The sequence below is a fragment of the Arachis duranensis genome, chromosome 9, assembly GCF_000817695.3.
Source record: "Arachis duranensis cultivar V14167 chromosome 9, aradu.V14167.gnm2.J7QH, whole genome shotgun sequence".
Lineage (NCBI taxonomy): Eukaryota > Viridiplantae > Streptophyta > Magnoliopsida > Fabales > Fabaceae > Arachis > Arachis duranensis.
The window spans coordinates 117,246,294-117,259,412 of NC_029780.3; the positions used below are offsets into that span (position 1 = coordinate 117,246,294).

General features: G+C 31.7%; 2 protein-coding genes across 2 annotated transcripts; one reads left to right on the forward strand and one right to left on the reverse strand.

Annotated features, from left to right (window-relative positions):
* Positions 1 to 3,292: 3,292 nt before the first annotated feature.
* LOC107467775 (receptor homology region, transmembrane domain- and RING domain-containing protein 2) lies at positions 3,293 to 8,063 on the forward strand. The gene is made up of 4 exons (XM_016086957.3): positions 3,293 to 3,890; positions 4,234 to 4,464; positions 5,561 to 5,965; positions 6,973 to 8,063. Exons 1-4 carry the CDS (start codon positions 3,710 to 3,712, stop codon positions 7,539 to 7,541), a joined length of 1,386 nt encoding a protein of 461 aa, XP_015942443.1. The 5' UTR covers positions 3,293 to 3,709; the 3' UTR covers positions 7,542 to 8,063.
* Positions 8,064 to 9,496: 1,433 nt separating this feature from the next.
* LOC107467898 (hevamine-A) lies at positions 9,497 to 10,540 on the reverse strand. The gene has a single exon (XM_021131584.2). It carries the CDS (start codon positions 10,466 to 10,468, stop codon positions 9,578 to 9,580), a length of 891 nt encoding a protein of 296 aa, XP_020987243.1. The 5' UTR covers positions 10,469 to 10,540; the 3' UTR covers positions 9,497 to 9,577.
* Between the last annotated feature and the right edge of the window lie 2,579 nt (positions 10,541 to 13,119).

Consider the following 13,119-nt stretch of genomic DNA (forward strand, 5'->3'; position numbering starts at 1 on the left):
TGAATTATTTATTGTTAAGGTTTTAATAACGAAACTACTATATGATATCTAAAGTTGGGACGAAAAAAGAAAAGAAGAAATATAAATTCCAAGACTATATATAGTAAGCTTTTTATATCAATTATTTTGACCTGAAGTTGGTCACTTTGTTGTATTTAGACACCGGGAAAAAAAAATTAAAAACTCCAATAAATAAAGACATTAATTTTTATGCATTCTCAACATAAAATTGGTCTATATTCAAGTTTTTTTCTTCTAAAATCATGAATTTAATTAAAAGCTACCTTTTTTATTTGTATAATTGTATCCCCCTCAGATTTTTTATTTGTACTTTATTTTTTATTTGGTGGGCACACCTTTAAGGTTGGTTGCATGCATGTTAATGAAGCATTACTCATATAGAAAAGTAGCTGGTAGTTGAGCATGAACACAACACTTTATATAATAATAATTTTACAATGTCAAGTATCATATCTCTTTAACTGTAATATCATCTATACTCAAAATTTATCAAAGGTTATTGGGATATAATAGAATTTGCACTTGTAATATTTTAATTTATCATAGGAATGACAACACTATCCGAACCTGCAGTTATTCACTTCATTCTTACCTCTTCGAGGTGGGTAATTAGGGTAGGTTTTTAGCGGGATACAATCAAATTTGGTTAACACTCACGCCCCCTATGTGTCTCGGTATATATATAATATGTAAAATAATTAATATTATTATTTTTTAAAAATTTTTTTACTTTAATCTATATTATATATATGATGATGGTTATATAAGTTTTAAAATTTAATTTTATTTATTGAATTTTAATAATTATAAGAACAATACTTATAAAAGTGGATTATGGTTTAATTTTTTACTATCCGCTGATAAGAATGAGACATATTATGAAAGTTATAGTAAGACAGGATGGGATTGGGTAGGACATGATCTCATCCTTATCCGTACCATTACTACCCCTACTTACTCTTATTCTTTTACTTTTAGGTCCTGAATGCCTTAGAATTTGTTTCAGGGGCAATGTACCTTATCTTTTCATTCTAATATAAGGGTTTGATTAAGCTGTTAAGGAAGCAACTGATTTTTATTATTGTGAATGAACTTATTATGCTGTTTAATCATGGCTGTGCCTGTATCCCGGGACACACTTAAGTTGATTCAAGCTAATGGTAGGAAGACAGTTACCGCAATTGTTGACAATGAAGATGAAGAAAGACTAAAGGAGTTTGTAAGTTATTGAAGGGTGAAGGCTGCTGCATCTGCAAATTGTGACTTAATATTTGGTTATGTTGGAGTTATACAGCTGGAAGAATTTGCCCAAAACTACCAAAACTGGTGGTTTGGGACAGAATCTGCATCATATATGCATGCTTGTGTATTTGAGAGATGGAGTTATAGTTGAAAGCAGAGTATAAATTAAGCTGGAGACAACAAGGAGGATTAAACCAACACAAACCAATAATATTATTATCAATGAAACTTGAATTTACTTTATTTCATTTCTATTGGGAGGATGTGTAAACATTTGAGATTGTGTCTTTTGATAATTTAAGTTATGTCCAAACTTTCATTCAGATTCACACACTAGCTTTTCTAAGATGACAAGGGCCATTTTTTTCTATTTTAAAGATTCCAATGGTATAATTTCCAGAAATTATTAAGTTTCAAAGTTCAATTTTCTAACCAGTGCCTAAATAGCAAGATTTGTGTTTTGCGTGTTACATTCACAAAGGATCAAAGTTGTCAATACATGACAACTCACTTGATATTGAAGGGATCTGAACCAACTAGACTTTGCACTATTCATATTTAATTATTTGAATTTTTTAATCATATATATAATTTTGATATTTGTTAATGTAAAATAATTATATCTAATTATATAAAATATATTAATAAAAATAATTATTTTTTATGTTGATTATATAAATCATCATCTAAAAACTAAGTATATATTATGATTTTTCTAATTTTTCTAATGTTGAGGCGACTGTTACAATTTACATTAAAAAAACATAATCCTTTTTAGCCATGAAAATTCTTTGTCCGGTAATAATAAGCAAAAAACCACTTGCAATTTATTGGTGTACTGACGACACCACCAAGGTCGTCTTGTATTATATCGTATGCATAGATTCTTCTGATTAATCATAATTATCATTCAGTTACGGTTTTGTTCATATAATCTAATCTTATATATCATATAGTTGTAACAAAATATTGTCTATAAAAATAAGATAAGTTTGTTTATTGTAAATTATAAAAAAAACTTTAATTCTCTGTTAATATTAAATATCTCTTACATAACATAATCACATAGCTATGTATTCATGTTATGATTCAATTATTTCTTATTTTAAAGGCATATGGCTTGAACCTTAAATGATAAACAAAAAAAAAAACACTCTTGCATCAAAATTAATTTTATAATTTAAAAAAAAAAAAAAAAATTCTTGCATCAAAATTAATTTTATAATTTATTTATTTATTTTTAAGGAAACCTTGATCAGAACGTGGTTTTGCTTTGGTGCATGCACATGATTAGGGAAAAATTAGTGGTATACAAGGTTCTAAACAAGGTTAGCACACAGAAGACTTACCATAAAAGACATAGGCCCCACTACTTAATCCAAATGAAAAAATATAGAAGATGTGTGAGATGTTTAATTTAATAGGCATATAAATGAATATGTTAATTACTTTTAATTAAATAATTATTTTTTTATTCAATTTACTCATATTCAATTTATTAATTATACAGATAATTATTCTAATATTAAAATTTAAAAAATAATTTAAAATAAAATACTTTTTTATTTTATTAGATCAATTTTAAAATCTATCATTCACATTATTTATAAAAATTATTATCCACCTAACAAAACCCAATCCAAATACATCTCAACTTGCCCACTTGCTTCTTCTTGAATGTTGTTGCATTTGTATAATGTATTCATCAAACTTTATATTATTTTTTAAAATAAAATATTAAAGGTTGAGGTTCCACATGTCTTCATATTATTCCAGGGTTCTTCTGGCGGTGAGATAAAACCCTACCATATTTTAATTAATTAATTAATTATTAACAATAACAACTAATATTGATGTTATCACAGTTTCTTATACATCCAAAAATAATAATTATATAATATTAAAATTATGTAGAAAATTACAAGCAAATAGAATATAGTAACTGATTACCTAATAATATTATTTATTTTATAACAGACGATAATGATCTGATTTTATAATTTTCATTATTTTTCTCCGGACAGAGAAAAAAAATCAAAAAGAAAATTCTCTGATAGTGTTACCAAATTGGCAAAAATTCAGCATCAAACTGACTTATCTACAAAGTTCAATTTTTTAAATCGGAACTCATCAGAAAAAAAAAGAAAGTTCAACTTGCAGCTTCAGTATTTGGTTCCAGATTGTGATATTTTTATTTCTCTTTTAGAATAGTGATATTTAGTATCAGCAATCAATTTTTCGGATAATTGTTTCTTTTTTTCTTCGGTTTTTCTGATTGGCAATCAATTTCAAACCTATAGCAGAGAAAAAGCATCAAAGGAATAGAGACTCATTTGATTCTTTTTGGGGAGATGGAAGCTGATGTATCTATTTTTTTTGCTGTGTTTCCAAAACCCTAAATAGTAAAAGAAAATCCCCAAATTTCTTCCATCGCTTTCTGATTTGCATGATTTTCAACCAAAAGCTTTGCCCTTTTGTTCTTTTTAAATCTTTTGCACTGATGGGTACCTCGAATCTTCTCCTCTTTCTCTTCTCTCTGCTGGGTTTGTGTGCTTTGTCAGCTGCCAAAGTGGTGCTGATTGGGAACAACATCACTCTCTCCTTCGATGATATCGAAGCTAATTTCGGTGAGTTTTCTTCTTTTTTATGTGCATGTGATGTGTTTTTTAACTTTTAAGGTTGTTTAGTTAATGGGTTGAATGTGATTTTGGTTATTGAATATTTGGGAGTGGTGAAAATTTCAACTTAGGTAGTGTCTTTGGTGAAGCTCTGTGTCTCTGTCAGTGAGAAACTGATTCAGCTGAAACTATGTCAAAAAAGTAGAAAAGTGGATTTTATTTGATGCTGAAAAATATCAAATTGTGAACACTGACCTGTGGTGTGCATTTTTCCAAATGTTTGTAGTGCTGCTGATGGTAATTTTGTTTCTTAGTGATCTGTTTCTTGACATGAATGCTGTTTTCATTTCAGCTCCGACGATCAAAGGGTCTGGAGAGTGTGGGGTCTTATATTCGGCAGAGCCACTTGATGCTTGCACTGACCTCTCGAACAAAGCTCCACAACTTCCAAATGCGAGTTTGCCTTTTGTTTTGATGATTAGGGGAGGATGTAGCTTTGAGGAAAAGGTCAGAAGAGCACAAGCGGCTGGCTACAAAGCTGCAATTGTCTATGACAATGAGGATAGTGGTGTCTTGGTTGCAAGTAATGACCAATTCTTACGTGCAACAGCATATTGTTGTTTATCATTCTCATCCTGCATGCAATTTGCATTAAGCTTGGTTTTCTCTACTAATGTGAGTCTTCAAATTCAGTCACTTACGTAGATTATAAAAAATCACTATAGTGCCTTTAGGTTCTACATTAAAATGGTTCTTGTAAACCTAAAATGAGATTATGATGTTTTCCATGGAAGTTGGATTAAAATAATAAGTTAGTATGATTTAACTTGGAAGGCATAAGGCTTGAAGTAATCTTTCATAGTTGAGTGTGTCTATATGTTGTGTTTGTATGTTCGAGACACAGATTCTGATAGCTTTGGACCATCCAATCATGTGAAGTGATCTTTCATTGTTGTTTTCTGTATGTTTGAGTAGTTCCTTGTTTAAGCTGGATGGTAAGTCATAAAATTTTAAATAGAATGCAAGATATATGTTTTTCACTACAAATGTCTGGATACCCTCCAATACAAGATGGCGAGGGATTTATTTAATTTCTAATCAAGTATATATGCTTTTCTTTTTATGAGCATTTTAACACTGAAGAACCAAAAGTTATTTATGCATGCTATCTGGGTTTGTTGGTTGATAAGCTTATGCTGGTAAGCTGGTTGGAATGTTAGAGAGAGAATCATCTTCATTGTTTTACCTAGTAGTGACATACTTTGTCTCCGTTGGAGTCGGGATAAACAAGGATTGAACAACTATTTGGAAAATTTTAACTTTTATGAAACACTGATGAACTAAATGCAAAGGATGCTTCTAAAGTGTCATACTCTTTACATGGAAGTTTGGATCAGCAAGGACTGAACAACTGTTGAAATGTAGTAACTAGTAACTTGATTAAATTACATTGTCAAAAGCTTTGTGAAAAGGATGATTAGTTGATAACCCAGCCTCATACAATACATGAGTAAAAGGTTCACAATATGAAGGATGTAAGTTGACTAAGTTCATGGTGAAAGTATGGCTGTTAAAGATGATTCATTACTGGATAGATGTCCATATATTTTTTTTCCCTTTCAATATATGTGTATATCTTGTGTTGCGTATATCTAATTCACTATTATGTTGGATTCCAGTGGCAGGAAATTCTGCTGGCATAAGAATACATGCTGTGTTTATATCAAAAGCTTCAGGTGAATTACTAAAGGAATATGCCGGAAGGACTGATGTGGAGCTATGGCTAATTCCAAGTTTTGAGAACTCAGCATGGTCAATCATGGCAATTTCATTTATTTCCCTACTAGCAATGTCTGCTGTGCTTGCCACCTGTTTCTTTGTTCGTAGGCATCGCATAAGAAGGGAAAGGCCTCAAGCTTCTCGTGTTCGTGAATTTCATGGTATGAGTAGTCGCCTAGTGAAAGCAATGCCTAGTTTGATATTTACTGCAGTCTTAGAAGACAACTGTACCTCAAGAACATGTGCCATATGTCTTGAAGATTATTGTGTTGGAGAGAAGCTTAGGATACTTCCTTGTTGTCACAGTAAGTCTTCCAATACCAAATCTTACTTCATCTTCAGATGCAATCCATTCAAAATAACTGTTTTCTATTTAAAAAATAAAAAGGATATTCTCTTGTGTTGGGTTCTATGGTCTGGTTGGAATTTAGTGGTTATTGTTTGATGTTGACTACCAAATCCAATGCTATTCTGCATTTAACGTACATAACCTGCTAGAATTAAGCCGAACACAACAAAAAAAGGTTTACGAGACAAACAAGTTGAAATATATAATAAAATATTGTATTCTGGATTCATCATTACATGATTGCTGAATTGCATGTGTATAAAGTTCCCTCAAGATTTGGAAATTCCAAAAAACTGAGCTACCTTAACTTTCCCAAAGTCATACTTACACAGTTACACGTACTAATTGGGAATATGTTCATTAGATGCTCTGACAAATGTTATGGTGATGAAAAATATAAATAAATTTTATTAGAAAAGAAGAAAACCTGCAAAAAGAGGATAAGACATCCTTACAAATATATTTTTATTTTCAGAAAGAAGTAACAGCTTAAACCTAGGGGGAAATTAAAGTGATAAACCATGTAGCAATTATGATAGTCCCTCTGAATAGTAGCTTTGAAGTTATGCCATATTAGCAATCTAGTCCCATATACACTAGAACACTGTAAAACCGAGGACCGTCATGAAATCTTTGGCCCTTTTTCATAAACTGAAACTTCTGAACTTAGTTAGGAGAAACTGATGTAATTGTAATCCCTATCGTAGCTACCAAATAGCCTAATCCAAAGAGAATCTGCCAAAGGTAAGAAATCGGCGAGCACTCAGATTGAAAGCTAAGTGAACTAGTTGAATCAGATCTGGAGAAAGTAGAATAAGAGACTGTAAGGTCTTGGTACCATGTTAACTAGCTAAGCAAATAATGCTAAAGAAGATTAATTTCAGCATTCTGCTTTGGCATTGCTTATATTGATGCTTGTTGTATTTAGGTCTAATTCCATTTTTCCTAACGTGTTTTATGCAGAGTTTCATGCTATATGCGTGGATTCTTGGCTTACCTCGTGGAGAACATTTTGCCCAGTTTGTAAGCGTGATGCAAGAACTGGTTTAAGCGAACCTCCGCCTTCTGAATCCACGCCTTTGCTTTCGGCCAGCCCAGCATCTGTATCATCCTCCATCTTATCTTCTACAAGGTCATCATTAGCGTCATCCCCAGCTATTCAAATTGCTCGTCCACCTTCACATGCCTCGTCCGTTTCTCGCAACCACTCATTAGCTAGCACCCCTTATGTTCAGCCATCTTATAGGTCCTACCGACAATCCCCATCGCTAAGCATCAGTCGAAGCTCTGTAGACCTTAGGAATGCATCCCAAAGATCTCTAGCATCTCACTTGAATTCACCACATTCCATGGGCTACCCATCTTTGTCTTCTCTTAACTCGAGGTTCATGTCTGCTTATGTTCCAAGTCCAAGCAATGCTTCTGTAAGTATTCTCGGGTCATCAAGTCACCGACAGCATCCACTCCGATACAGTGAGTCAGCTGCGAGTTTCTCGCCATTTGCATCCGCAAACTCCCTCCCAGAGTGTTAAAATTGTTGATCCGATTCCATCACACGGTTCAGATGTCCATGCAGTTGATCCTGTAATTGGCAAGTCACCTCCCTTCAATGCGGCAACCCAACTCCCCCAACCTCCGCGTCCCTTTGCCGAATTACCCGTTTCTTGGCGGCCGGAGTACATTGTATAACACCTTTGTGATTTCAGTTTTATTTTTACATTTGGTGATCGAGGTTCTAACAATTTCAGGTTGATGATGTCACTGTATTGTGTGTTATGAGTTTTTTGAATTGTTGATGCTTTTACATAGCCTTGATTTCAAAGTATGTATAGTACTTTCTTGTTTCTTCAAATAACTGCTGACACAAGAAAAAATAGTTGGGCTGCATGGAAAGATTGTGAACCAAGATAGTTGTTTATGTTTGAATTCAATGATAACAAGCTCATGTCATACTTGGGAGTTGAGGATTGTCTTGTCTTATCACTTATGTCTATACTTCATAATGTAAATTGTAACATTCAGTTTGAGATAATACATGTAAAATTGATCCGTGAGATTTAGCTTTATGGTCATTAATAGTAGATTTTCCGAAGGTTTTAGCATAGGCCCATCTAGTTATAGATAATAGTTGAATTTTCTCCAATTTGTAATATGATTTTTCCTAATAATTGAACTTGGAACATAAAAGCAATTTAAGCAGTTAAGTTTTATTTTTTGGTTGTGGATATATGGGCTTATTGTTGTGAGTGCTTCTTAGGAACTATATAGGGCCTGAAAAGTGCAGTTATATAAAAGGCGCATAAGGTGGCTTGGCCCACTACCTAAACGGGCTTACCTTTACTATTCTAAACAGGAAAAAAATTAATTAAAATATTGTATCTATAATCACTATTTTGTGAGAAAAAATAATAGATTTAAATAATAATATTTGTTAAAATATATTGTTCTTTCTGTAAGTTACAAGTCTAATATGTATTATTTATTTAAAATTAGAAATAATATAAGATAAATTTGTTTTAGTAGTCTAATAACCTCAAGTTTAAAATGAATTAAAAATAAATATAGTGTTTAGTTATAAAATATTATTAAATATTATTATTTGCCTTTTATAAAAAATATATTATATTGATGTTTGAGAAAAAAATATAATTAAATTATTTTATTCTTTAAGTATAATAAACTGGATGTAATTTTAAAATTATATTAATTAGAGTATTTTTTATTTTTAATAGGAGTTGGCTGAATTTCAACGAAATTGTATTTTAAATCTTTTTTAGTTGGAAAACAAATTTCATCCCATGCCTTGTTATTTAACTCGATTTTGTTTTTTTACTCTTTATTATTTTAAGGGTTAGGTAACATGTGCTTTAAGAATACATGATAAATGTACTATTAATAAAATTTTTTAAATATTTTTGTTTAATAAATATAAAATAAATATAATAAAAATTTAATTTTTTATATATTTAATTTTAAGACATATGTTAGCTAAAATGGTGCAGAAGTTCTCAAAAGTTGTCGTTGTCGACTTATTACACTAAGAAAGATATTTATAGGAAGTTATCAATTATTTGTTGTTGGAGGTAGACAATTATTAGGGCGGTCCAAATAGCATTTTTCTCTATTAAATAAATCTCTCTTTAATCTAAATTTTTTTCTCCCTTCTCGAGTGCCGGCAGCCGCCTTTAGCCATTCAGCTTGTTAAATAAAAAAGCATATAATGGAGAAAGGATAGCAATTCAACTAATTTTGGAAAACAGCAATTGTATCACATTTATTTGCTTTTGTATCACGTTCCTACATGAATATTGCAGCTCAAACAAGTTGGAAAGCACAACAAATTAAAGGAAAAAGAAATTGCTTTCTTCTCCCCTCATTATTGAATTGAAATAACCATAAAAATGAAGACGTAAAGTTGATAATTGAGAGTTATTAGATGATTTAATTTATTTGACTAAATTTTTATGTAACGGTTTTTAACTATCAACTTCATGTGAAATCGACTGCACTTGAGTGTTCACCTAAAAATAATTGTTTCATTGTAACTACTACTCTTAAATCTTGACATTCACACGCTGTTAACGATGGAGTCACTGTACCCATTCTTTACATCATAGAATCTTGACCAAAGCATCACCCCTCCATACTTGGGCGACTTCTTGATCTCTGGCAGGATCTGATTAGTCAACACATCAGGAGGAATGTAACCGCTCCCGGCTGCAGCCGGAGCAGCCGGCAGCCCCAAGAATATGTTGGTTGCGGGAACGGTATTCGTCCACCGTGACCAAGAATTGAGAAGATTAGTTATGTTACCGTTGGCATAAGAGCAAGGAGGGTTGTTATAGAACTGAACCCAAACAAAGTCGAAGAGCCCTGTGTTAAGGGCAGTCCCTAAAAACCTATCGGGAATTGGACACTGAGGAGCAGCAGCAAGGTACACCTCCCTTCCTCTTCGGCTATAAGCCTTGAGGAACCGCGCCAGGTGCTCCCAATTTGCGGTTGACCCGAGCTCAATGTCGAAGTCTACGCCATCCAAAACAGCATCCCCTAACGGCCGTGAAGGTGACTTGCCACCCAAGAAAGTGTTCCACAAAAACTTTGATACATTTCTTGCATCCTCAATTGAAGATAAGGAGTAGTTGCCGATGCCACCGCCGATGGAGAGCAATACCTTGATCCCTTTGCTCTGGCAATCCTTGATTTCAGCACTGAATTTGGTGCATGAATTGAGGATGGAGGGGTTGCAGTGGCCAGCGAGGTTCATTTGTGGGGTTTGGCCATTGCCAAAGTTGTTGAGAAATGCTATGTTAACGTGGGAGTATTTGGCAGTGGCACATGCTTGAGATAAGGTTCCTTCATTGCCGTTTTGTCCCCAGTATATAGCTATGCCACCTCCATGTGATGTTCCAACAAGGAGGAGGAGGAGGAGGGACAAAATAGCATTACACTTGTTTGCCATCTTCAAATTAAAACCTTTCACAATTAATGATATTTATATAGATTTACAGGTTGAAGATTGGTACCAAAAATTCCATGTTAACAAAAAGATAATGTGGGTTGACAAAAGAGGGAATCCATTTCCCACTTGCCATCAAGGGAATAAGTCAACGTTTAATAGCCTTCCAACCACTCCATATTTGAGTATTAAGCTCTTTCAAAAAAACACATCCAGGCGCCACTGACCGTCATCCTGATTTTTTTAAATTAAAAAATGATATTATACCCTCTTTTGTAGAAATTTTTATAGGAAAAACCGAAAAAGAAATAAATTTTATTTTTATTTTTATTAGTTAATTTTTGTTCCGGATCTGCCTACTGGCCACACCCATCTCCACGACCATAGAGCCCAAAGGGAGGGCAACAATAATTCGAGATTTGAATTGATACGTTATTTAACGATATTCCATAAATTGAGATGAAGCAAATCACAACAATTCCTCAAATCAATGGATTCTAACAAATTCCAAAACTTTTTGTAGATAGACAGCTCTTAGCTCCTCCAAGGTATGAACTCAACCCCTAGTTTCACCTTATCTCTTTGAATATTCTTTGACTTGAGCGTTGTTGCAAGTATCAGTTCTCATAACAATTAGTTTGAGATAAAGAGTTTAATTTTGATGTACTGATGGTATAATTATATTCATTTTTTCATATGATTATTCACGTAATTAATATAAAAAATAATTATTCTTATTAATATGATGTTAAGTAATTAGATACACGTATAAAATTATTTTAGACTAATAATGCATCAAAATTAAATTGTTGAGATAATACTTATAAAATTGATATGTGAGAGGTGAGATGTAGCTTTATGGTTGATTAATAGTTGATATGCCAAAGGTTGTAGCACAGGCCCATTTAGTTGTAGATAATAATTGAATTTTCTCCCATTTGTAACATTATTTTTTCCCTAATATATGTGCTTATTTTTGTGAGTGCTTCTTAGGAAGTGTTTAGGGCCTGGAAAGTACAGTTACATAAAAGGCTCATAAGGTGGCTTGGCCCACTACCTAGATGGGCCTACCTTCGCTAATCTAAACAGGAAAAAAAATTAATTGAAATGTTGCATCTATAATCGGATACTTAAACTAAGTTGAATTAGTATAGTGGTTAGTTTATTAGTCCACTCAAACAAGTATGAGAGTTTGAATCCTAGCTTGTGCTTGCAGTTTTAAGTCAATACAAATTGCTGAATTAAGACACTACTTTTTTTTTTGTCTATAATCATTTACATATATTATGAAAACCTAAATATAAAAACTTATGGACATAAGCTTCGAAATCGGTTTCTTTAATCCTATATACGAAACGACCAAGTCTTAAAACTACTTTTATGTCCTATGTTATAAATAACTTAAACTTACATTTATTATATGCATTAAAACGTGGGTTTTGACACATGAAAATTTAAAGCCTCCTTCGTAATATGAAAGAAACAAAATAGGATTGAATGCAGAAAATTCCTTGACATTAAAAGCCTGTGTTTAATTCTCTTAAAACACAAGAAGCCTTTATTACTGATGCTGGAGACACCACAATCTTACAAATATTGTTATTTCTGACAACAAATTAGGTGTTTGCATTATTTAATAATTTTGGCACAGGCAATTTTCAATAGTTAATATTAATAATAATTTTGAGACAGCTTGGGGATTGATGCAAAGACTTTCATCACTTACTTGTGCGTTAGACAATGGTCATCACTATTATAATCTTCAATTTTTCATTAAAATAATGATGCCTATGTATAATGGTTGCTTCCCAATTGCTTCTTTATTTATTTATTTTTTTGATTGAGACCAATTCTATTTCATTTGTTTGTTATAGGATCTGTAATTCTTTCATGCTTTCTTCCTTTTTTTTTTCAGAATATTAATTGTATGATTTGCTCTTAAAGTCTTACGTGTTTTTAGATAGATCATAGATGTATGATTTGCTCCACTGTACCCTACTTGTAAATAGGGCAACACATTACACAAATTAAATTAACTTTTACGTGAACTAATAAATAAACATTATTTTAGTCTCTAATATTTATATAAAATTTTAATTTTATTTTTAATATTTTAAAACATTTTATTTTTATTCTAGTTTTTCGATCAAAATTATAATCTTTTATTTTAAATATTCTTCTGTAATCTGTATTATCATCTTTTTTTTTTAAGTAATGACAACGATTATAACTGTGGTAGTCGTAATAATAGTTATAGTGATTTGAAAATAAAATTCAAATAAAATTAAATAAAGATAATTTTTTTTAACACAATTTTGTCAAATATCAATCCAAGTGGAATCATATTTTACTAACACTTAGAATACAGGATGTTATTATTTAAATTTCAGCTAAGAAACCTAATCTAACTAAACTTAAATTATACTCATCCTATTAACCACTCAAGATAATATAACGAATAAAATTACACAGCACTTCAATATAATATTTGTATCAAAATGGGTGCTTTAATCTTAGGTTTAATTATTCCGTTGATTTTTATAGGTTTATAAATTTTTTAATTAGGTTTTTATATTTTTTTTTAGTTGAGTCTTTGTACTAATTTTTTTTTAATTGGATTTTTATATTTTTTTTCTTTTTATTTAGGTCTTTAA

What these genes read in the sequence shown, in the direction of transcription:
- LOC107467775 (XM_016086957.3), top strand. Translation starts at nt 3,710, where the DNA reads ATGATTTTCAACCAAAAGCTTTGCCCTTTTGTTCTTTTTAAATCTTTT. An exon ending in TGATATCGAAGCTAATTTCG is followed by an intron (nt 3,891 to 4,233) that starts GTGAGTTTTCTT and finishes TTTTCATTTCAG; the next exon opens with CTCCGACGATCAAAGGGTCT. An exon ending in GATACTTCCTTGTTGTCACA is followed by an intron (nt 5,966 to 6,972) that starts GTAAGTCTTCCA and finishes TGTTTTATGCAG; the next exon opens with AGTTTCATGCTATATGCGTG.
- LOC107467898 (XM_021131584.2), bottom strand. Translation starts at nt 10,468, where the DNA reads ATGGCAAACAAGTGTAATGCTATTTTGTCCCTCCTCCTCCTCCTCCTT.